Genomic DNA, 26,807 nt, shown 5'->3' on the forward strand with positions numbered 1-26,807 from the left:
AAATGTCACAAACGATTCTAGCCACTGGAGCATTTTCCTGCCAAATCATAAAAACATGGGTTGTGATGGAGGTTTGTGTTAACAAATTCTGTTATTTTCAGCACTGCTCCAGGAATCAACTCTTTTATGTCTTCCTCGGACTGCAAGTCTAGAGCCAAGTGGTTCTAGCAGAACTCAAATTGCATGCCAGCAAAAATGGTAATGTAATTAGCTACTGTTTGATGGCGTTGTTGATGACCCTTTCCATTACTTTGTGATGATTAGGACAATAATTGATTAGGTTTGGGTTAACCAGTCACTGGTGGATTATGCACACTGTAGCCATCTGGAATGGCCACTTACAACTAGGGACAGAGAAACTCTTAAAGTCTAGCGGGTAAAATGGACACGGCAAGACTCAGGCGGGCCAGAGCCTGAAATGTATATTTGCAAGCAAAAAGTCCAGACGGTATCGAAACTCCGACCAATTAGCATTTTGATGGGGCCGATTAGCATTTGATGGCCCATCTTCACCAAAACAAAGGACTGGTACTCGAGCGACCGGTACAGTCCCAAACATTTTGGCGCCACTCCCTGTTCAGAGGAAGCATCACCAGCCATTCAGATCCCAGCCCACTTATTGGTTAGGAATCGAACAGAGTGATCAGGGATCACCCAATTAGTGGGGCCCAAACTGAAGGACCGCCCAAAAAAAGTGCAAAAACCCACAAGTATAAGAAGAGTTTGCCATATGTTAGTCCTCTCTTGGACCTGGCGCCCTGTTCGTCCTCTCTCTTTGGACCTGGCGCCCCGGCCACGACCATCTCCAATTGCAGCAACACCAGAAGCAAGTCCAAGTTCAACGCTCGCTACAGACGGATGAGCCTAACTGAGCAGCAGTTACTCCTTCACACCCAATAGATCCAGAATCGAACAGCGGACAATGTTCCTCTGACCCAAGCCGGGTCAGTACAGGTTGTCTTAGTTGATAGGTGTAGTTAACTAGTAGTGTTTATGTTGCATGACTAATTGTGTGTAAATAAAGTACCCTTGACCTTGAACTAACTAACTGGTGTTTGGCTCTTTGATCGATAGCGGGTTGAACCTTGTGGTGGTATCACTTGATACCTGGCAACTCTGAGCATTAGAACATAGATATCAAAAGGAAGGAGGGCAAACTCACTGATTGCCATAATTGGAACAGAGCCATAGGAAAAGACAGAAAAAGCACAACACCACCTCAATAATGATCCAGGGAAACAACTAGTTCTCACATACAATTCTTCTTCTGCACTGCAACTTTCCTGTTGTGAAATCCTCCCAACTCCTCACATACTACAACTTTGTATCACCCCTGGGTGGTGTCACAGCATTACCAATTATGCAGATAGCCCCACAAATCACTGAACTGTTGACCATATACATAAGTATCATATACACATGCCCAACACATCATTTGGAAAAAAAGTTTGATTTCAGGATAGATGTTAAAAGCCCAGTCAATACAGTGTACCTTGACTTTCAAAATGCGTTTATAAAACATTATTGGGAAGACTCAAAGTTAAACCCGGAGGAACTGGCAGGGAAATTTTAGATGGGCAAGGAATTACTGCATTTTCTTGGTCCTTAAACTGGTTAACAGTAGCACATCTTCATGAGGATCAGTTGTTTGTTGAATTTCAACAATGAATTGTTGAGATCACTGCTTTCATTGATATAAAAATAGTGACCTTACATTTGCAGATGTAGAAAATACATCCACATGGATGAATGAGAAAAAAATTGTAGGCAAATCTAGCTACAGTAGGGAAATGGGACCATATTTGACAGATGTCTTTGATCAGAAATAATACATATCACTCAAAATTGCCTTTGTCAAAATGGATATGTACACTGTGCAAAGCTGCATGCAATTGAGGGATGATGGGTTACAGCTCAAAGTAATTTAAAAAATTAAGAGTGTATCGCCAGGTCAGCTAGTTGTTAAAAAAATATATAGATTCTATGATATATTCTCTCTCTATACTAGGTCAGAGTCAAGTCACATCTAAAAACAATGCATCCAGTTTTGGCTCCCTCACATGATAAAGGGACTTCCAAGCAGAGGTTCAGAGAAGAACTAATAGATTGACATCTAGTCTAAAGGCGATAGAGGTGATGGATCAGGGGATGTGTTGAGTCACTGCGGTCTCTTGGAATTCATTTCAGATTTAAGTGAAGAGGAATTTCTCCACTGTTCTTTCAAAAATAGTCTATGGATTTCCTCCACCCAACCCTCTGACCCCGGTTCCAAGGATGGAGGGAAGTAGTTACGATGATGCTGGACTATAATGATGTAGCTTGTGTACTGCATCACAGCAACTACTACTTTTGCCTATGGTCACACACCATGCCCATAGAACCTACTGGGCAGTACTACACCATTCTTTACCTAATTAACTTCCCAGCTGTCCACAGGATGGCAAGTATCACCACAGTTTAAAGGAAAGTTCGTAGTATCCATTTGAAAACAGAGGTGCAACAAACCTCAAAATTGGTGTCTGATAGAGGAAGGAGCCAAAAAGCCAAAATGCTCAACAAGCTTATCTAAACTAGTCTTCCTTACCTCCCATTCCTGGACCCATGTCTCTAGGCCCAGCATTTCCCATTCCTGCATTTACATCTCTGGCATCAAGTGGCTGGCCACCAGGTCCCAGGCCCATACCAACACCACCGAGTCCCTCTATAATTGAATTAAACATTTATCAACAGACAATGTATTTACAGAAACTTGAACTATGGTCCAAACATTGCAAATATCAAACTATAATTCATCTAATATAGCACCAATCTACTTGGCATTAGGATATGTTGTGTATTAGCAAACATGGAAAATGTTATTAAACACAATGTTGACATTTAAACATGGAATATCAGAAGTCGGTGGGGATTTAAGATGTTCAGAGCAAGTTTGCAATCAGAAAATATTTACTGACAATATTGATTTTAAAGCAATGATTTCAACAGAATGTCAATTTATACAAGAGGGACAGCACGGTGGCGCAGTGGATAGCACTCCTGCCTCACGGCACTGAGGTCCCAGATTCGATGCCGGCTCTGTGTCACTATCCGTGTGGAGTTTGCACATTCTCCCAGTGTTTGCGTGGGTTTCGCCCCATAACCCAAAGATGTGCAGTTTAGGTGGATTGGCCATGCTAAATTGCCCCTTATTGGAAAAAAAGAATTGGGTACTCTAAATTTATAATTTGAAAAAATTTATACAAGCAGCAGAAAATTGGAAACAGGAAATTATTATGCGTTATTTGATTTGCTGAATGTACAATGAGCTGCGTTTAATGTTACAGCAACATTGCAGCCTCATTTTGTTATAGCTTGAGTAATATATACATTTGACAAACATTATGGACCCTCCACTGATTTGTTGACGTTTCACAACAAGCAGAATGCTGCGTGACTCATTAGAACACAGCTGTTAGACTTTGTGCATCTTGAGATTGCCTACATATCAAAAAGTCTTCCTGTTACCATTATCAGGAATTCAAAATTAGACTATTCCCCGCTCCCCAATCTCTCACTTGCACGGTGTCCAATAATGGCAAATGATTAAAATAGTGATGATATAATCTGTCAAATAATTTAAATATTTACATCAAAACAAGATTTAAAAAATGAACAATCTGCATTATTTTGTTAACCATTTAGTGACTAGGAATGGAACTATTGGCCCATTATCAACTGCTTGCAAAGTGCAACAGTGCCACTTGGTGGAAGAACGAAGAAGTGACAAAAGTAAAATGTAACTTGATGTGCAAGAGCAGCATTTTTTTTCTTTAAAATAAATTTAGAGTACCCAATTCATTTTTTCCCAATTAAGGGGCAATTTAGCATGACCAATCCACCTACTCTGCACATCTTTGGGTTATGGGGGCGAAACACACCCAAACATGGGGAGAATGTGCAAACACCACACGGACAGTGACCCAGAGCCGGGATCGAACCTGGTACCTCGGCACCGCGAGGTAGCAGTGCTAACCACTGCGCCACCGTGCTGTCCTACAAGAGCAGCAATTTTTAAAACATCCTTGCAACTTACAATGGCTTAACATTAAACTCCACCAGTTGGGGAATACAGACCAGGAATCAGCCATTAGAGTCTGTTTACCTCTTGCCAGTGTGTTAGAGGGATCACTATATATCCCTGAACTTGCCACTAGTCCCACTCTAAACTGTGCCGTGATCCCTATGGAATATGCACATAGAGGTTCACCACAACAGGATCTGAACTGACTTGTGCCAAAATGAAAGCAGACATCTCTTTTAGGGCATAGGTAGGGTTCTCTTTCAGAAGGTAGGTGGGCCGATTCAATGGGCCGAATAGCCTCGTCCTGCCTATGGTTCTTTTAAACAGCTTCATGACTTGAGTTTAAAATTGCAGTTACAGCTTTTGCTACAAGCACATCTCAAATTAAAATAATAATCTTTTGTCACAAGTATGAAGTTACTGTGAAAAGCCCCTAGTCGCCACATTCTGTTTGGGTAAGCTGGTATGGAATTGAACCCGCGCTGCTGGTCTTGGTCTGCATTACAAACCAGCCGTCTAGCCCAGAGCTAAAATCACGAAAATATTGCACAGGAGCGGCATGGTGGTGCAGTGGTTAGCACTGCTACCTCACTGCATTGAGGACCCGGGATTGATCCCGACCCCAGGAACTGTCCATATGGAATTTTCACAGGCCTCACCCCCACAACCCAAAGATGTGCAGGTTAGGTGGATTGTCCGTGCTAAATTGCCCCTTAATTAGAAAAAAAAACAAGAATTGGGTACTTAATTATTATTATTACTTTTTTTTTTTTATAAATGGAAATATTGCACAGAGTATGCAAAAGCAGGCGGCTTCCAGGAGCTGAAGAGTCTATAATGGGAAGCCATAAAGATTAATTACAAAAGGAGTTTTAGAATGACAAGATGTAAAATAATTTATATAGGTGTCAGGCTGAACAATGATCAAAGGTTGAGACAAAAACAGTTAATATTAAAGTTTTGCTTGAAAAGGTAGAAAAAGGAAAAGATAAAAGAATATGGAAATAGGATGAGGATGGGTAAATAATATTAGGGCAGTAGGCAAAACTGACATCGACTAGATTGCCCAAATGGTCTATTTTTAGATTGCAATTTCGATCTATGCAGTACTAAAAATAAATGGTTTTGCTTTGAAGTATTTCCCTGGTTGAAATCATGCTAAACAGGAAGTTACTGCACTCATTCAAGACAGTTTCAAAAATACATACTAGGAAGTTGTGGAGTACGATCTACACCATAGAAGTTATTCTTCGGCATGGATTTGTCATCCTGTAGGAAAACCAGAATCAATTTTAGCATGCAAATGTGGAGGGGCTGCCTCACAATGATACTAATATTTAACACAGCTTTTCTTTCAAAACAGTTTTTAAAAAGAGAATTGTTTGGCAGAGTTGGTGCTAGCAGCACTGGCACACCATTTACTGGTGATATATGATCAGGAAGGTTCTAACTTGTTGACCTGATTATTCTTTAGTCTTGGCCCTAGTGGAAACACCACAATTGACCTCAATATGCCTAGGCTTCTGAGGAGCACACAGCTTTTTAACTAAAAAAAACAATCAGCCTGGTAAGTATACACAAGTACATCAGGTGAGTCCAGGTTGACGTTTGGCTGCATTGCTGCCTGCAAGGAGTCAACATTCAAGTTCACACACAAAGAATGTGTCAGAATACGACAGAAAATACTATTTTGTAACTTATTTGGTGATGGGTGAGAAGAATGATCCACCCTCATGCCCACATAGTGGTGGGGTGCAGGCAATGAGTGATGGGGCACGGTTGCCCCTCTGGAGTCATTGCCCATGCCTGCAGGCAGGCCACAATGTCAACAGCCTTCAAGTTTAACTGTGTACACAAGTTCAAATCCTTCTCAAAAGATCAGGTGAGTACAATATTAATACGTTTGTGGAACATAGAAATTGTTAACCACTGGAGCAATAGCATGAACATTATTTTCTTAAGTGGATTATTCATAGACCAAAACATCTGACCAACAACAGATAGTTGCTTCAGTAAATATTTAACATGCAAACTAAGTGAAAACTTACCATCTTGAGGTGCATAGGCCTGTCAAACAGGAGCTGCCCATTGAACATTGCTAGACAGCATTTAAGGAAATTTAATTTTAAACATTTCATTTATTCATTGAGAAAATTCTGGTATATGGATTTAGATACATACAAGGATTTCCAAGACAAGAGCTCATAAGAGTGATCTTGGTTCAAGTACAGCAACAAATTTGGTCGACCAAGACCATAAATTCAGTTATTTTGTTTTATTAACAAAGGATACATATCGCTTGAACGGATTCAATTGGGCGCTCAAAAGTTACAGTGCCCATTCCACGACTCTTCCCATCTTTGTCTTCCACAATATCTGCCCGCACCACAGAGCCTGCCATGGAGAAAACTTCCTTCAACTTCTTCCATCCAACTTTGAAATCAAGCTGCAAAAATTAAATTATAAAATCAACATACTATTGAGCAAAGGGGAGATCATAGAATCACAGAATTGTTACAAGAGGGCATTTGGCGCGTCACGTCTGCACTGGCTCCCTTTACAAACAATTTTCCTGGGGCTATTCTCCTGCCTTCTCCCCATAACCCTGCAGATTGTTTATTTTCAAATCACCTAATTCCCCCTTGAACGGCTTGGTTGAACCTTCCTCTACCACATTCTTCGGGGATGTGTTCCAGGCTCTAACCACGTGCGTGAATTTTATTCCCCCGATCACTTTTACCAATTAGTTGAAAATCGGTATCCTCTCACTCTATCCTTTCACAAATGAACAGTTTTGCCCACTTACTCTGTCCAGACCCCTGGATTTTTAATACTTATTAAATCCATCCCCTGCCCCGGGCTTCTTTTCTCCAACGAAAACAGTCCAAACTTCTCTAACCTATCTTCATACGTTTCTCATCTGTGACCATTCTTGTAAACCTGTTCTGTCCTCTCAATACCTTCACATCTTCCCAAAATGCAGCACTCAGAACTGTACGCAATACTGCAGAGGTTCAACAAACCTGCTCTTGTACACCATGCCCCTATCAATAAAGCCGAGGATACTGTATGCTTTATTAACTGATCTCTCAACCTGTCCTGCTATCTTCAATGACTTATGCACATAGATACACCGGTCCCTCTGCTCCTGCACACCCATTTATATTAGTTGCCTGTATTTCAGACTGTCTTTCCATGTACTTCTCACCAAATGCATCAGCTCACATTCCTCTACACGTTATTCATTTGTCACCTATCCACCCATTCCACCAATTTGGAAATGTCCTTTTGAAGTTCTGCACAGACCACCTCCTCAGTTCACAATGCTTCCAAGTTTTGAATCATCCACAAATTTTGAAATTGTTTTCTGTACATCAAGGTTTAGCTCATGTATATGCAGAAAAGCAAGGATCCCGATACCAACCACTGGAGAACTTCAGCATAAACCTTCCTGCAACCTGAAAAATACCCATCAGCCATTACTCTGTTTCCCGTCATAGATTCAATGTTTACAGCATGGAAACAGGTCCTCCGGCCCAGCTTGTCCATGCCGCCCAGTTTCTATCACTAAGCTAGTCCCACTTGCCCGTACTTGGCCCATATCCCTCTATACCCACCCTGCCAATGTAACTGTCAACTGCTTTTTAAAAGGACAAAATTGTATCTGCCTCTACCACTGCCTCTGGCAGCCAGTTCCAGGTGCTCACCACCCTGTGCGTGAAGAAATTACCCCTCTGATCTCTTTTGTATATCTCCCTTCTCACCTTAAACCTATGCCCTCCAGTTCTAGACTCCCCTATCTTTGGGAAAAGATGTAGTCTATCTTATGCTTCTCATTATTTTATAGACCTCTAGATGATCACCCCCAAGCCGCCTATGCTCCAGGGAAAAAAGTCCCAGCCTATCCTTATAACTCAGACTATCAAGTCCTGGTAGCATCCTCTTAAATCTCTTCTGCACTCTTTCTAGTTTCTGCAGTTTTGTATTCATCTTGCCATTGGCCCCCTTTATTCCATGAGTTATAATTTTTCTGAAGTTGTTGTGCCTCACTGTATCATATGCCTTTTGGAAGTCCATGTACACCATCAACAGCATTGCCCATATCAACCCTCTCCATTACCTCTTTGAAAAACTCCAGCAAGTTAGTGAAACAGGATTTTCCCCCTAAGAAATCCATGTTGCAACTCCTTATTTAACCTGCATTTATCCATGTGACTATTAGTTTTGTCTCAAATTATAGTTCCGAAAGGTTCCCCCACCAAAGTTAAACTGAGTCTGAAGTTGCTGGGCTTATCCTCATGCACTTTTCTGAACAAGATAATGTTTGAAATTGTCCAGTCCTCTGGCACCACCTAAGTCTAAGAAAAAAAATATGACTAGTGTCTCTGTAATTTCCAATCTCATTTCCACCCGTATCCTTGAACCCGTCTCATCTGGTCCAAGTGCTTTGTCAACTTTATGTATAGACAGCCTATCCTCATCATCAAATTTAAACTTTCTAGTGACTGAATTTCCTCAACTTTCACCATAGCCTGGATAGGATCATCAGCCTGGATAGGATCATCTTCCTTGATAAACACAGATGCAAAGTATTATTTCAGTACCTGAGCCATTCCCCCTTCCTCCATATGCAAATGCTCGGCTTGGTCCCAAATCAGCCCGACCCCGCTTAGCATCCATTAGCTTTTTTTTTAATAAAAAGAGTTTAGAGTACCCAATTATTTTTTTCCAATTAAGGGACAATTTGTGGCCAATCCACCTACCCTGCACAGAAACCCACACAGAGACGTGGAGATTGTCCTTTTCCTACTTATCCTAAACTTCACGATATTGGGGGGGGGGGGGGGTCCCTCAGCGACGTAGGCGCCAGTGCTAATCACTGTGCTACCGTGCTGCCCAGCATCCATTAAGATGCCCATCGAAAAACTTTGTGATTCACTTTTATTTTTCACATTTCCTCCGAACCTTCTCGTATTCAGCCTAGTTATCAATTGTATTTTCTACCTGACACCTGTCATAAGCACACTTTTTCATCTTAATTTCTAGCTCCTTTGCCTTTCAGGAGCTCTGGATTCCTTTGCCCTACCCTCCCCTTGACTGTGTTCTTTGAAGGTAGCCCATTGTTCATTTACCATTTGACCTGCCGACACCTTTGGCTAGAATTTATTCGGCCCAGATCCGTTCTCACCCCAAAGATGACTTTGTTCATTGTCCTTTTCCTAGTTATGCTAAACATCATGATGCAATGGTCACTATACCCAAAATGTGCCTTCACTGATACTTGGGGTTAACCCCTTATTCCCAAGAACCAGGTCTCTAACAGTGCATATTTCTTTTGCACTGGACACTATGTAGAAAATTCTCCTGAACATGCCCCTCTTCCCTTCCCAGTCTATATTCAGATAACTGAAGTCCCCCATTATAACTACTCTAACTTTTGCACCTCTTAATTTCCTTGCAGATTTGTTCTTCTACATCCTCCCTGCTGGTTGGTGCCTATATGCTACAACAACCAAATAAAGTTCCACTTTCCGAAATTTCATTTTTCCAGAGCTCTGCAAAAGCACCCGTGAGGATAGATAAAGAACTAATAAATTAATCAATTTTCTGATCAAATAGCAAAGAAGGAAACAATTACTGCAGTGAGGGAGCACAAGAGACAGAGCAAATTGGAGCAAGAGACAATTACAAGCTGTGTACATTATTTTAATAGCAAGGAATTTAAGACGTGGTTATGGATCATGTCATAAGAGATAATCTTGAAGCACAGCGTCTAATTAGGAAATATAAATGTGGGTTCAAAAGCAGTTAATTGATTTTTTAAAATGTTAAAAATCTGGTAAATGGAAATGATGCAATGTTGTCGTCTACCTGGATTTCAGAAAGCACCATGTCCCACACAACATACTAGTTCACAAGGTGCATCCCTCAGGAAAGATGGCAAGGATAACCTGAAAAGTTGAGAGACTGGATAGCAGACAGCAAAGAGCTTTGGTGCATGTGAAGATATCAGAGTGGAAAACCACTTATTAATAAGAGTTCCACTGGGGTCACTTCTCACCACTATCTATAACTTACACAAAATTTAAGAGGTAAAAATGCTGCCCAAGATCCTGCTGGTACAAACTGGTGAACAACAATTTAAAGGAATCTGAACAAGATAACATCAGTGTGCAGACAGGTGGTAAATGGAGTTCACCACTGATGATATAAAGCCACAAGATTAGATAGAATCAGAAAGAATGTGAATGACTTTTTAATTATTTAATGCGATGTGGGCCTGCCTTCGCTGTACATTCCTAATTGCCTTGAACTGTGGGGTTTGCTAGGTTATTTCAGAGGGCAGTTAAGAATCAAACACATTACTATGGGTTTGGAGTCACATGTAGGCCAGATCAGGTAAGGGCATAGATTATCTTCCCCAATGGACACATTGAATTGTAATCTGCTGCAGGGGACAACAGGAAAAAGAGAATTGGGGATTCAGGAGAATAGATTGGAAAAGGTAATTGCTCAGTGAAGACAAAATGTTAGAACAGAGTTAGTTGTGTGATTTTGTCGAGAACATTTCCAGAGTGCATTTTTCCATCTTTTGTCTCTATTACAGAATGGATATGGTTACTGGACCTAGTCCAGAGAATCAGAGCTTAGAGGGCTGAATTGGAAGGAAACACTGCCTACCCTGCTGTTTTACTCTCGAGAAGGGGAAGCTGAGACATTTGTTTTTAATTCAGGATGCAAGACAAAATTACATCCACAAAACTTCTTTCGCACACAGTATAAAACAATTTAAAAACATTTTTCAGTGAACGAACAGAAATTGAGATTACCAGGAGTAGTGCAACAAGAAATCATGGTTGGTTAAATAAGATCAGGGTTATCAATACTAGAATCAAAGCATAGAACCTTAATTGATGGTTGGTTTCCTTCCCACAATGTTACTATACAATATATAACAGACAGTTTGGACGACTGTCACCCTATTGAAACAATTTTCTCAAATGTCAAATGATAGACTAGACGGACTTGAGGATTTAAATAAAGTGAATAGGTAGCACTTGTGTAACATCTTGGATTGTGATTAACCAAAACAATGAAATTAACTCATAAGGACTAAGGCAGTTGAGTGTACAAGCACTCTAATTTTCCAATAGCTGCATTTACATTTTGAGAAATCAGCTTGGAATAGCTTATAAAATATTAACCACCAAAATTTTCCCCAACTTTTATTTTCTCGTACTCCTTCATTATTCCACAAAGGATATGCTGAAAATAGAGCTCATTGAAATTTGAGATGGTGGAATGGTGCAGGATACAAGGCTGGTATATCCGTTTTCCTAATTAATTTTGTATCTCATTGCCCAAATCAACCCCATTATTTTGATGAAACAAATGAAGACTACTCTCCCCGTGACAGTCCTGTTTCTTTTATGGTCCATTATTTTTGATGCAGAATTGACGGTCAGCTAGAGGCACCTGATAATTAAGGGAACACAAGAGGATGGGGCAAAGGAGAATGGAAGAAAGTCAGAGTAATTGTTTTCTCTTGCGTTGTACTACTTTTTGGAATTTTAAAAACCTTGGGACAAATAGTTTTGCAGTTTTCTCAAATATGTTAATATTTTCAACCAAACTAACATTTACTCAAATTTCATCTATGATTTTGCTTTTAAAAAATAGTGTACTTTGCTAACATTTACCAACTCACATTAACAATAAAGATGGTGCTTCCAAGTCTTCCAGCCTGTAGGGCACTGAGAACATCTCTGGGGACATTAGAGTTATGCAGGAGAGCAGGTGGGATATTCATTCCAGGGCCACCTGCACCACCTCCACCGCCCATTCCCATCCTGTCAAATCCACTTAACTTTTGCATCATACGTCTTGCATGCTCACCATCCAAATCCTGCAATTTTAAAAAAGGTTAAATTATGATAGTGAAATAATACTGCCCACATTCATCTTAAAAAGCAATTTCTGAGTACTGTTCAATTCTTACCTTTATTCTGTAATGTTAAAGTCCTTTTATATCAGTTATTTTTCATCATCACCTAGAGTTCTAATTATTACTATATCGGAGTAAACAATCAAACTAAATAAATAGAAACATGCCAGGAACAGTACTTTGTTTTAAAAATCTGCACAAAAGCAAAAGGGCTCAATTATACAATCTCAAGACAATGAGTTATGAGTTGCATTGAATAGCATCATTTTGGACAAAACACAATTCTGTAATATGTAATGGCTTTACTTCCAATTACAAATGTTGATTTGTTAAGATCAGATACGGAGTGAGGTTTATGAAAAATTAATTCATCCTTTGGGGAAGAAACTGCCATTGGCAGAAGAAAGCCATAAACTATTAGAAAAAGCATAACATATGCTGCATAAAAAGAACTGTTATTGTAGCAATGTCAGCACCTTGGGGCACTCAATTCAAGTCATCTTTACGTCACCCCGCATTTATTTCCCACAATACATTCATAAATTTTAAGTGTACAAAATCACCCACATTTAATTTTACTACACAATGAAACATCTTACCTCTTTCACTTTAAGAGGTCTTCCACTGAAGCTTTGTTTATCCATCACATCCACAGCCTTTTTCATGTTTTCTTCAGTTTTGAATTCCACAACACTAAAAGAGAAACGTGGTAACATTGCATATGCAATAATGCCGCCAGTCACTACTTTAATTAGATTGTATATGCAGTCACCTTTCTTCACATCATTTCTATAAACGGAGACTGTTTCTGAAGTAGTGAACACCCCAGTCACTGCACTAATCAAAATTGTATATGCAGCAATCCACCCTCTTCTTATTTTCCCCTTGCCAGTTTTCTTTTCCTCTGCTGAACCCATTGACACCTTGTTGGGGTACAAACTTCTTGAACTTTACTTCCCAGTTTAGTTTTCAAATACCCAGTTTCAAGCTGGGTCGCTGTCTGTGTGGAGTTTGTACCTTCTCCCAGTGTCTGCGTGGGTCTCACCCCCCACAACCCAAAGATGTGCAGGTTAGGTGGATAGGCCAAGCTAAATTGCCCCTTAATTGGAAAAAAAAATTGCATACTCCAAATTAAAAATGCGTGCACAACGAGCCCTTACAGCAGGAATTGCTGAACAGCAGGCAGAAGTGGAAGGTTAGCTTATATGCTCCTCTGACACTCGGGATGTGGAGATCAGTGATGCTAGTGCCCCTCTTCACCTCCCATCGGCACCCACAATTCACAAACCAGGGTTCAAACAGCCTCCCAATTCCTGCTGTTTCATATTCAGGGGGAACTACTGTAACAGCTTAACCTGGTTTACACTAATATTAATTCAGACACAAAAACATGACAATTAGAAGAAAAATCTAATAAAAAAGCTTACCCACATCCCTTTGGTCACAGGCATTAGCATGTAAAGAAGGAAAAAATGGAAAATTACACAAAGTAAATTAAAAGCAGTTCGAAAAAATTGAATTACTTTCATTGACATTTAATAGGGGGTGCCACAGTCTTTCACCACTTACAGCTAGAAATTAGAACCTCATTCTTTGTACACTATACATTATCCTCTTCAAAAGAAATTATTGTGCAGTGCAGATGGAGCATGGACCATCAACAAACTGCAATGAAACGGACCCAGTACTTTTCAATTCCCAACACTGGCCATGCTATGAGGGTGACAGACCAAGCAAAAGCTGGGAATCACAACTGGAAGCAAAACATAAATGTGGTAAGTTACTCCCACAGTCCACGCTTGCAAACAGTTGGTAGATTTGGGAGGTCGCATTAATGCCTGCAAACAGGCTGGGAAAGGGGGTGGGATGAGAGATCAAATAATCTCTCCAAAAACTAGTTACGGTTTACTACCAGACATGTTGACCATTTCCTACCTTTAACTTGCTTACTAAAGGCTGTGGGTAAATTCAGTGAACAAATGAACCTGTTACATGTATTACAAATCGGAATGATACAAAATAATCTAGACATGGTCCCCCCAGTAATTATTTCAAAGTGGCTGCTGCACAAAGTGCACATTAACCTCGAGTCAAAGCAGGTGCTTTAAATGACTAAAAGTTTATTTCAAGACTACACCCACTTTGAATAATATGGGGAGAACCCTGCTAGTGTGGCAGCCTGTAACATTCATAACCAAAATAAATTCACATGATTCTCTTCAGAAGCCCTATGTCAAGCTATCACTCCAACAATGCTGCTAAAATCCATTCCACTTTCACAGTTTCCACCTACAACTTATTCAACATCCTATTCTATGCTTAAACACCATCGTTGGATCAGAACGTATTTCCCCCTTTGACAATTACAACCCTGGCAAGTATAACTTCTAAAAAGACAAAAATATCTGTCATCCCTTACCTGTTATTTGTTTCCAAATTATATAGCAGATATATTTGGTACATATTTTTTCATACATTTGACAAAAGTGAACATTCCCCAAAGACAATTGCCAAATAAAGGCGTCAGTGATTTGAGACGGCAAGCACTAGCATTATGACTAATCCATACGCATTGCATGATAATGCCCAGGGGGATTATATGAAAGTATATAAAGAATGAAGAAGTCTGAAACTGCACAACCATTATGGTGCATGAAACCTCACCAAGTAAAAAAGGTAAATATGGTAGTATACCATACAGTTCTGAAGATCCCAGATGCATTGCCTTATTAGTGCTGAATTTTTAAAAATATAATAAATTAAGAGTACCCAATTCATCTTTTCCAATTAAGGAGCAATTTAGCATGGCCAATCCACCTAGCCTGCACATCTTTGGGTTGTGGGGGAGAAACCCATGCAAACACAGGGAGAATGTGCAAACTCCACATGGACAATGACCCAGAGCCAGGATCAATCGAACCTGGTACCTCGGCGCCATGAGGATGCAGGGCTAACCCACTGCACCACCGTGCTGAATTTAACAGTAGCAGCAATGGAGGCTCAAAAAGTTTGAAAAAATAGTCAGAGCATCTGGCAACAATCCATTACCGCCCTTTTTTGAAAAGTGTTGTTGAGAGTCAAGGGCAGGATCAGCTCCACTGTGACGTTTTCCATGATCAAATAGCTTGTTGTAATTTAAACTGTAGGCTCACTCATTATAAATGACCATTCTGGCATATGCCAGTTATCTGCTAGCACCTGCAAAATCATATCTCACCAATCACTGAATTCAGGAGGCAAAAAATGAGAGATTCGAGAGAGGAAGGAATTGAGTGATAAGACTATCCAAGGTACTTTCCATGTTATTGTACATCAGCATTTTCATGTACTTTTGAACAGAGGTCATTAATGTCAGATTACCAGTATTACTTTAACAGAAAAATAGTACCAAATATGCCTGCTATACAGTCTCTTGCTTTACATTCATATGCTTTTCTTCCCCCACCTAGCCACAGCCACATTTCTGATCTTTAGATTTCAAAGTCTAACCAAAGCCCACTTCCAGTATTCCATACCCTGTGTATTTTACATTTGCAATGAAACCACAAGAAGAACTCGTTCTTTATCACTTACCCTCGACTTTCCATCCGCATCCATACAGAGTTCCACGTAAGTAACCTCACCAACTACAAACCAGATCCCAGACGAAACATACACGGAAGGAGAAAAGCCAAGAAAACAATTGGAATTCAGCAAAAACATTGACAACGTTATGTAGTAACCTGAGCCCTCTAAAAGCCCAGAATATCATTCCATATACCTAAACCTTACTATGCTATGTACAGGTGTGCAGTGATCCCAAGTCTAACCCAACTTAGAATAGACATATTAAACCACAACCCTTAATATCATTGTTACCAGTTACTAACAAAGTTACATACAACAGGCCCTTTTACCTCTACCCAGTGTGCTGAACACATGCGCTTCCCAAACTGGAACTCTTCTCAAATGTGCCCAGCCAATAAGGATGTCACATTATAATATGCAAAGTACACATTTCTCTTTCCCTGATCTACAACAATGCAATTATCAAATTTAAGTAATCAGAACTTCAAAAATTAAAGCCATAAATATTCTGCAGGTTTCAAGCGAAGATACTGATAGAGGTTATTGCATTATATGTTGTGACATCCCCACCAGCAACCACCATAAGCAGCCGAGTCTGCTTCTGTTAAGATCACCTTCATGTACTGTTTAATCAACTGTGAAAGAATCAAACCATTATATGACCAAGTTCTGTTTTAACAAGTTGGAACTGATCAAGAGTTCCCACCTACTGCAAGACCAGTATCCACTTACATGTGCAAAACGCTAAGCCATCAGCCAAGACAATTTTAGCACAGTCAGTCCCTCTGAAGAGCAAACTAAAATTTCAAAAAGGTTTCTGCCATCAAACCCCTTTCTCATATCTCACCCCTAGCAACACCCAATATTAATTGGTTTTATACCAAACAGTAAATTGCACCTCGGTTAAACCGAATTTCAAGACAATTTCAGTTTGATTCATTCCTGTTCAGGCAAAAGCAGAGAAAGCCGAACTTTATCTTGGATACACAAATGGATAAGCTAAAGATGAATCAAACATTTGTGACAGATCGCAAGCACTTTCTAGCTTGGTACAAGTATTAAAGTCTGCTTTCTGTTTATGCAAGACAAATTATTAGTCTTGTAGATTTACAATAAAATTTCAGAGTAAGCAATCTGTATAGATCACCTTGCATATTTTAACATTAGCTATAAATGAAAAAAATATTTGGCAGCTGAGATACTATTACTATGACCTCGTACAGTACGGCATTGATTCTTGCGCATCTGCCATCAACATTCATGTTTGCCAATAATTAATAAGATCTTAGTGCGTGGGTGGGGGAAGGAAGTAAAGGAAAAACATGTGGTGCAAAATAGCTAGAAATAAATGAATTGCATTTTTATTCTTTATGGATCCTGCAAGTATATTCAAGATCAACAAAGCATTATCAAGATAAGATGGTATACGAGATGGGGTCCAATGCACCAATGGGCTTTCATCATCTGAACTTGTGTGGATATTCAAAGAAAAGATGCCCAATTCCTTGGAGTTAATCAATATTGCTCTCAATTGGTTGTCAAATTCGAGGTGACTCCTGTGAACGTCACCTACCTGTACTCAGCATTCCAATGCCAGAATGGAGAAAGGAATCAAACAAAGATTCCACTGCCCCGTGGCATTTAGCACGATGATCCGATTTTGGGGGGGGGGGGGGAAGCTTTTAGAAACCACCCCGCCTCAGAATAGATGAGAAAATGTGATCAATTAAAACTTGCTCTTAAAAAGAACTGTGGTACTTTTCCTGCACTAGGCAGTGCATCTTAACTGTTCTTAAATTGGCTTAGTGGAAAACACAAACACTACTTTTAGGCTGAATACAGAATTTGGTTCCCTACACACCTGTACCACCATAATCCCACCACTCTACTATCTAAATAATTTAAAGACATCAGTAGTCTACAAAACCAAGGACATGTAGATCTGCATGGGCACATTCCCAATGTTACTCTAATTATAGACCACCAACTTTTGAGTCTTACCGCTTGAAGCCATCACTACATCAAGAAAGGTGCGAGTCTACACAAACCTAGAAATATGGCACTTAAATCAGTGGTTTCGCACATGTAACAATGTCTGCTGATAAAGATTTCTTTCCTATCAGACTACTAAATACTGGAGCCATCAAGTAGTCCTTTGCAGCAGCAGCATGCACCATGGCGGACTGTTCACAGTTCTGAAACACCAATAATCCTTTTTCACTCAGATACTGAACACACAATTAAATGGCAATCTTCAAAGAAGGTTCACCACATATGGCTGAGTCAAATGTGTCAGTTTGTCACTGAAGACAACAGATTTTTGGTAATATACTAAAAATAATTGAGGAAGTTAGGGAAATTTTAGATAAAGAAACCTCACTGTAAAATTCAAAATATGCAACTTCTGTCCACAATTTCTATATAGCTGAATTTAGTAAACATTAAAGCTTATCTACTTTTTATGGGGAGTCAAAATAATCACCAAGGCATTAGAGCAATGGGGTGTGGAAGGAGACAAAATAGTGATTTGCATCTTTCATGAATGCCACACCATAATGTTACATCCTATCGTAGAATTCTTGCTGTAGTGATAGCTCATACCATAATGAGCCATTTATGCTTCCGTGTTCAATGTACAATATCCCCAACTCAAGGATATTTGATTATCCAACTTTATTTCGAACTGTTTCAAATGTAACAGTGTTAGCTGAAACAATTCCACTAGTTTAAAGACGATATTTATTTTGTCAGGCTCTTCAGGTTATCAAGTCTCAAACATGCATTGCATCAATTTGCATACAAGTTTGTGAACTTACAGTACACACGATGGCATTTCTCATTAACCTTCAACTCAAAACATTGAAAAAAAGACATACCATTTCTCAACAATGCTATCTTCAGAGAAAGGTTACAAATACTTGAAGTTAACAAAACTCCAAATGAGCAAAGCAATCATGTAATTATGATGGCTTAATCCACAGTTTATCCTTCAAACGATGACACTTTAACAAAAACAGAATAAAGTTACAATAAAATGTACATTAGCCACTTTCTATTTCCATCGACTGTTGCTATAAGTAAATCAAATCTTGTTTAGCTGTTAACTGTGGTTCTGGCAATCGATGATAATAGGGAAAAAAATCCCCATTCTCGCTGCATCACAAACTTTATTGTCCCAACCAATGCTGAAGATTTTAATCAAAAATAGACATTTCGAAGAGATATTCCCAACAATTAAGATGTGCGATCTTCAGGAAATAAAATGTTTGTAAAAAGCCAGCCATCATGTCAAGAAACAGCCTTCCTGGAATTGCACTGCTTGACCCAAGACACTCTCCCTCCCACCTCAAGTGGATAAATATGTAATGAGGAACAGGGGGGGTAGCACAAAACATGTTACAAACTTTTAAAAAGCCTAAATGTAAACAACTTGAAAGAGCAGCAACATTTGCTCCAACTCCATGAAATAACAAGATGACGACCAATAATTGTTCCATTGTCAGTTTGCTCCATCATATCCATTAGAATTGAAGTAGTTATTACCGGTGTCCTTCTTTAAAAAAAGTCAGGTTAATCACAAGATTGTTCAATTGGATCTTGCCATAATATTCACAAGTTATAAAAAACCTATTTTAATGCTAGGTTTTATTAATTATCAAGGTCATGCAAACTTGAAGGGGGGGGGGGGGGTCCTGTATCCATTTTTACATTTGACTTCAATGAACAGCCGCCAGATTTTGTATTACTCCAATCGGTGTCCCAGTCAAATTCCAAACTGCAAAATACTCTCTTCCGGCAAGAAGCATATTAAATAAACTACATTCTACATCACAAGGGTATTGCGCATGTATAACAAAAACAGAAAACACCAGAAACACATTCAGATCAGTCAGCATCTGTGAAGAGAGCAAATAAGTTAACATTTCAGGTGTGAAACTTCCATCAAATGGAAACTTCAATCAAACTGGAAAATATTAGATGCATTGAAAAACAAAAATGAGGGCAAAACAAAGATAGAATGACCTGTGATGTGCTAATTCTGTAGTATCCACAGATGCTGACATGTTAATGTTTTCAATATTTTCTGTTTTATTTCAGATTTCCAACATTTGAGGTCCTTTTGTTTACTGTAAAGATTATAAACACTGGACGAAAAACAATATTTGAAATTATCTGTGTGTAAGATTCAACAGGGTGCCACATTGTTACAAATAGGATGAGGGTTCATGTCCCTGGTTCCAGTGTAAGCTGAACCAACTTCAAGCCACAGTTGCAACATGTAAAGAGAAGATGCAAGCTTTACTGACAGCCAGTTAAAGATGGAGGGTTAACTATACCAGGATTGCCAAACTAGCAATTAATTTTTTCCTCAAACTTCATGGGGTATTTCCAACAGATTACACCACTCCCCAGTCACTCAAAATTCAAGTAGGTTTTGAATTGTAAGCTAGTTTAAATTGTCAGCATTGGTCTTTTAACATATCCAATAGAAATCATGTTAACATTTTTTCTTCCAAAATTATCAGCAATGTAAATAATAAATCCCATCCTAGGTGAGAACCCGGCCTGCTCACAGAACATAAAGCAAGAATTGAAATTCCTCCCGATTTCCAGAACAGAGATGAGGAGGAATGTCTTCAGGCAGAGGGTGGTGAATCTATGGAATTCATTGCTGCAGAAGGCGATGGAGGCCAAGTCACGGAGTGTCCTTAAGATAGAGATTGACGGACTTCCGGTGACGGCGGGCGGGAGGCGGCCGCACAATGGAGAGCCCCCGCACGGGAACGGCAATTTCGGGGCTTTAAGCCGGTCCCAGGGTCCGCTGAGGCAGAAGGGAGGAGGCACTGAGAAGACACAGGAGGAAAAAAAGAAGAAAAATGTTGAGGGTGAGCAGAAAAACGGCCGGAAAAAAACCAGCTGGAGGTTCGTCGGGGAGTGGAAAGGTCACCGCAGGGGGACCAGGTAAAATGGAGGCTGGAGCACCAGGGAAGGCCGCACTGCTTACGACTGAAGAAATAACCAAGGTGATGGCTGCGGAATTTGAAAAGCAGTTGGCGCAGATTGCGAAATGCATGGAGACGGTGAGGAAGGAGATGAGGGAGGCTTTGAATGTGCTGGTGGAGGAGGCGGTTTCCCCGGTGAGGACGGAGGTGGCGAGCGCAGTGGCGGAGGTGCGAGAGCAAGGGGAGGCGCTGAAGGAAGTGAAGGAGACGTTATTGCAGCACGGTGATCAACGTGCCTCGATGGGGAAAGAGATGCGGAAGGTGATGGATACTAACAAGGATCTGCGAGGAAAAATGGAAGACCTGGAAAATAGATACAGGCGACAGAACTTGAGGATTGTGGGGCTGCCCGAAGGAGTTGAAGGACCGAAGCCGACTGAGTATTTTGCCGCGATGCTGGCAAAACTACTGGGAGAGGGGGAGGACCCCTCCCGATATGAACTGGATCGGGCTCATCGGTCGTGGAGGCCTGTACCAAAGGCGAGTGAGCCGCCAAGGGCAGTGACTCTGTGCTTCCGTAAGTACAGGGTGAAGGAGAAGGTCCTGAGCTGGGCCAAGCAGAAGCGGGTGGTGCAGTGGGCTGGAGCTGGTATACGTGTATACCAGGACTTTACGGTGGAGCTGGCAAGGAGGCGGGCTGCCTTCAACCGGGTGAAGAGGGCACTGTACATTAGCAAGGTGCGGTATTGTATATCCAGCGAAGCTGAGGGTGACTTACAAGCTCAGGGACTTTTATTTTGGAACGGCGGAAGCAGCGGAGGAGTTTACGAAAGCAGAAGGACTGTGGCAGAACTGACAAACTGAGGAATGGCCATGTGCCGATGTAACCTCATGACTGTATTTTCTTCTTTTCTGTATCACTGCGCACGGGTGTAGAGATTAAAGGAGCCAAGGTGGTATATATTTGGACGAGGGAAGGGACGGGACTTTCACTCGAAATGAGAGTTCTTTGGGGTGTAGGTGGATAGGCGGGGTTTGTGTGCTAAAAGGGGATCTTTGGGCTTTCCTGGGGCCGGGCAAGTGGGAAAGGGACCCGGGCCTCCACGCTGGCCGGTGTGCCGGCCAGTGAACAGGAGTGAGGTGAGGGGCTGCGGCCATCGGAGCCTGGCAGAACAGGGTCCGAGTGGTCTAGCCGGGGTGGAAAGATGTGGGGGGGGGGGGGGGGGAGAGAGAGAGAGAGGAACCGAGGGTAGGGGGAGGAGTTTTACAAGAGGCAGTGGACGGGAGGAGCTGGAGGCATGGGGTGGGGGCTGTGTAAGATTAAGGGTGACTACGGGTAATCCCTGATTTATTTTTGTCATTTGTTTATGTAAACATGCGGGTTGAGGGTTGGTGGGTAGATAGGATCGTTGTTGTTAATATGGGGACTGACATATCTTGCTGATTATTGTTTATGGATGTAACTGTGGGGGAAAATGTGAAATTGGAGAATTAAAAAAATAAAAATAAGATAGAGATTGACAGGTTCTTGAATAATAAGGGGATCAGGGGCTATAGAAAGAATGGGGACGAGAAACATTATCAGCCATGATTGAATGGCAGAGCAGACATATTCCCCACTTTCTCGGTCTGTTAGCTTTGACAAAGTCATCGGATTCAAACCGTTAGCTCTTTTCTCTCCCTACAGATGCTGCCAGACCTGATGAGATTTTCCAGCATTTTTTCTTTTGTTTCAGAGCAGGCTCGGTGGACCAAATGGCCTAATTCTGCTCCCATGTCTTATGGTCTAACAACACTGGCAGAAAACATCCTACTTCAACATGTGATATACCAACCTGTATCCATCACACAATCGAAATGTTCAATACATTTTACCAATTCATTCTTTTCTTCCTAAATTTCTAGTGTCAACATTCACAAGACACCATTAAATCTGAGAATTCTGTTCCACCCTTCTTTCAATATAGTGTATTACTGGCCAAATTTCTGGCTTTTTAAAAAAATTCACAAAGATCCTCCTGAATAGCTGTAAAGAAACATTTAATTACAAAATCATTGATTACTCAACTAAAATGCTGATATTTCTGCTGTATAAAAGAGAGCTTATTCTTCAAGATCATCTGGCATCGGGAATTGAAACTAAGTGACTTATATATAGTTATTTGTCTGTGGAACAATTTTTAAACTAGTTTTTAAAAGTTTCCAATTAGCACACTAAACCTGACTTTACCTTTCTCTCTCATTATATCTTTAAGTGTTTGCCATTTCATTTCAAACGGGATATTGCTCACAAAAACCCGGAATCTTGCATTTCGATTAGTTGAATATGGCTCAAAACGGTTTCCTCCACGCTTGATGCTTTTTTCCTTCAGCTTATCATTTTGAACTGAAGCTTCATTTGATTCACTGTGAAGAACAAAACATGATTTCGATATCAACAATCTCTCTCTGGGTGGATCCAAACAGCTGCAAGCAGTGATTCCCCCTCAAAACCATTTAATCAAATATGCTACCCTCAACACATTACAAAAGCCAAATCATCCTACTACCAGGTCAATGGCTGCTTTGGAACTTTAAGCAGATTGCAGCCCAGGTTCTTAAAGATTAGCCGCCAGTTTGGTCCACAGGGAGAATGGGAAGCGAAGGCGCAAATAGAAAAAGTTAGGGTTCAAAATCACGCTGGGGGGGTTGGATTCTACACAAACAGAAAGGGGCGGAGTTCCAACCCAGGCGCAAAAGGAAAGAGGCGCGAGGATGTCCTGGCCAGGTTCAAATGTAAAGTGGTGGGAAAATGAAGTGAGAATACAGATTATGCTTATTTAGACCCTTATTTTTGTAGACGAAAGACCGTTCATAAACCAGTAACGTTCCGTTTATTCAAATGTGGGAAATTGGGGTCAAGGATTAGAATTGAACAGGTGGTGTCCAATTAAATTAAAAATATTCCCAAGTATATCAAGCACGCTGGAGCTGCTCCATCCCCGCTGTTAACGAGCGGTGAGGTCGCAGATTTCGGCCTAGAGTCTTGGGCCTTTTGTTCAGCGCGCGGTGCCGCGGCCTGCAGCCCCAACTGAAGCCTGACCCGTTGCCATAGCCACACGGCCTCCCTTCCCTCAGATGGAGCCGCACCTCTGGTTCTGTTCCTCATCTCCGCCGCTCGGGTTGTTCTCATCCTGCTTCTCCTCCGTCTCAGCGTTGCTGATCACAGGCTCCTGGGCTGTAGACTCCGAATCCGCCATCGACGCAGCAAACAAGCAACCGAATTGCGCTGTCCGACTCAGAATGGCGGCTGCTCGCTGTCGCGTGAAGGATTCTGGGTACGGCCCCGCCTTCTCTCTCCTCGGGTGACGTCACACTGGATTCGCGCCAAGTCTCCAGGGCAACTGGCCCAGGTGCACAGGCCAGCCTGAACGCCGAGGGGCAAGGTGCTGGTGGAAAGGCTCAGCAGGTCAGGCAACGCTGCGGGACCAGTAAACAGTCAGGGTTTCACTTCAATGATCAGTCGTCAGGATTGGAGAAAGCAATCATAGAACGGTTACAGCACAGATGGAGGCCTTCCTGCCCGTCGAGCCTGTGCCAGCTCTCTGCAAGAGCAATTCAGCTGGTCCCACTTCCCTGCAGCCCCGCTCCTTTTTCGTCTTAGGGCACTATCCAGTTCCCTTTTGAAAGACAGGGGGCTGGATTCTCTGGTCCCCACCTCGTGTTTGTCGGTGGTGTTTGCCTGCCTGCAGCTTGTCAGTGGAATTTCCCATTGAAGCCATTCCATTCTGCCGGGAAACCATCAGGCCGAGGTGCGCTGCCAGCAGGAAAAGAGCAGCCCAACGGTCGGAGAATTTCCGCCAGGATTGAATTTGCCTCCACCACCCTTTCAGGGAGTACATTCAGGAAGTACAAGTAAACACTTGGAGCATAGAATAATTATTTCTCATGTCAGATTTGTTTTTTTGCCAATCGTATTTAGACCCTCTGTTTCTAGACCTTTCTACCAATGGAAACTTTCTCTCTACCCACCCTGTCTCGGCCCTTCATGTTTTATTTGAGATGTAAAACGTTTTAAGCAAGTAATAGAGCTGCAGGAGGTTTCGATGAAGGTGTGCTGATTCTTTAATACAACAGCAGCTTGACAGCCAAATGTGAAGGAGGTCGTCGTATTTTAATTACACCCTGAAGGAGTCAATGTTGCCCATTGACATCAAATAATAGTAAGAAGTCTTACCACACCAGGTTAAAGTCCAACAGGTTTGTTTCGATGTCACTAGCGAAACAAACCTGTTGGACTTTAACTTGGTGTAAGACTTCTTACTGTGCTCACCCCAGTCCAACGCCGGCATCCCCACATCATTAAATAATAGGTCCAGTAAAGGTTCCCCTTTATTTAAAGAGGGCCAGAACTTAGTAAAATTCCACAATTCATAGGAGTGGTATCAAACAAAATTTGACACAGAGCCACTTGTGACCAAAAGCTTAAACAACATTGTAGATTTTAAGGTGCATCTCAAAAGGAGAGAGAAATAAATAAAGAGATGGAGAGATTTAGGAAGGGAATCCCAGAATTTGAAATCGACAGCAGGAAACACCTAATCCATCTCCCACAATCCCAAAAGTGACACCCATCATCCTGAATGCACATCCATTGGGAGGGACGGCAAAATGATTCACAACTTACTATTACATCTGAACTCATTCCATGACTCAAACTCTACTTATATTTAACCTACGATTATTACAATTTAAACAGGATGGAAGACTATCCACAATGTACAAACTGACAGTCAAAATCAGAATGAGTTCCAAAGACTGATAAGCTTATCCATAATAAATTGTGCCTTTTCCCTTCAGCACATGCACAATATTTAACAGTCACAGATGCCAAATATAGAAAATAATTTTTAAAAAGGGAATAAGAGGAAAATAGTGAGTATGAAAATAGATTGGCATCTAATAAGAGGACCCCAAAATACTTTTGAGCATATATAAATAGTGAAAAAATTGTCAAGAGTGCTACTGAAAAGACAGTATCCTTACGGAAGCAGAGGCCATAGCTGAGGTACTAAATAAGTACTTTGTATCTGTCCTCACTGGCGAAGAGGATACTGTCAATGTAGCAGTAAAGGAGGAAGTAGTAGATATATTGGATAGAATAAAAATAGATAAAAAGATACTTAAAAGGTTGGCAGTTCTCAAAGTAGAAAAATTATCTGTTCTGGATAAGATGCATTATAGGTTACTGAAGGAAGTAAGGCTCTGGACACAATCTTCCAACACTGGTTAGATATTGGGTCCGATCGAACGGCCTCGGTGAGGCCATTATATCTTGTGAGAGGTCTCTTGAGATTTGCGATGCTCGGAATGCCTTGGAAGATCTAACGAGATCTTGCGAGACATCGCAATCTGGGACGAGATCCAGATTTACATATTTAAGTAAACCATTAGGCTCACTTAAATATGTTGTCACCAGAATGCCATGGTGTTGTTTAGCACTGGTCCACACAAACATGAATCAAACATAACAGCACGGGAGGGTGGCAGGCCATCGGGGGGTCTTCCAGGCCATTGGAGGTCCATGGGCTCTGGGCAGTGCGGTATTCTGGCACACCTGCTGCCACTCGGACACCATCACACTGCCTGGGCGACACAGCCAGACTGGCAGGGGCTCTGCCAGGGATCAGGCCCCGGGGGTGACCTGCCCTTATGAGATGGGGTGAGAGGGGGGAGCTTGAGGACCCTCTAACGGGTAAAAATGATGCTCTGATCTCTTCCTGCACTGACAAGCTGAGCTCATCAGTGCAGGAAGTGAGCTAAGTGCTGTCTCGGTGGGGTGTTTCTCGCCGAGGCCAAAATAAAATAGTCCCATTTAACACCCCATTAAACGTGCCCTGAGTTTTTTTTCCAGAGGATCACAAATGCTACCCTCTGTTCACAAAAGGGAGGGAAAGAAATTCAGGAACAACAGGACAACCTACTGTCGGTGGTGGAGGAACTGTTAGAAACAATAACCCCGTCAAAATTAACTGACATTTCACACAGTATGGACTAATAATTACAGGGTAAATGGATCTTTAAAGGCAAACTGTTGAACTAATTTGATCATGTTCTTTGATGAAGTAGCTGAGAGTGTTATGAGGGTAGTGCAGTTGGTATTGTGCTTATGAAGTTCCAAAAGGTGTTTGACAAAATAATTCATAAAAGTCCCATGAGCAAAATTAAAGCCAATGGAAGGGACACTGGCAGCATGCATATGAAATTTGTCAAGGGCCAGAAAGCATTGAACAATGTCTTTCCAACTGGAGAG

The 26,807-nt window shown here is 41.3% G+C and overlaps 1 protein-coding gene across 1 annotated transcript in view; it reads right to left on the reverse strand.

Annotated features, from left to right (window-relative positions):
- The window catches only part of LOC140395157 (myelin expression factor 2-like), a 38,606-nt gene extending 14,770 nt beyond the window's left edge, over positions 1-23,836 (reverse strand). Inside the window, exons 1-10 of the mRNA XM_072482646.1 lie at positions 23,645-23,836; positions 22,746-22,921; positions 15,579-15,631; positions 13,433-13,440; positions 12,605-12,698; positions 11,769-11,966; positions 6,353-6,506; positions 6,109-6,158; positions 5,269-5,329; positions 2,585-2,701 (exon numbers count right to left, since the gene is read on the reverse strand). Coding sequence (XP_072338747.1) covers positions 2,585-2,701; positions 5,269-5,329; positions 6,109-6,158; positions 6,353-6,506; positions 11,769-11,966; positions 12,605-12,698; positions 13,433-13,440; positions 15,579-15,631; positions 22,746-22,921; positions 23,645-23,754 — 1,021 coding nt within the window. The 5' untranslated portion in view covers positions 23,755-23,836. The remainder of the gene's footprint in view (positions 1-2,584; positions 2,702-5,268; positions 5,330-6,108; positions 6,159-6,352; positions 6,507-11,768; positions 11,967-12,604; positions 12,699-13,432; positions 13,441-15,578; positions 15,632-22,745; positions 22,922-23,644) is intronic.
- Positions 23,837-26,807: the final 2,971 nt, after the last annotated feature.

Source organism: Scyliorhinus torazame, chromosome 18 (assembly GCF_047496885.1).
Source record: "Scyliorhinus torazame isolate Kashiwa2021f chromosome 18, sScyTor2.1, whole genome shotgun sequence".
NCBI lineage: Eukaryota > Metazoa > Chordata > Chondrichthyes > Carcharhiniformes > Scyliorhinidae > Scyliorhinus > Scyliorhinus torazame.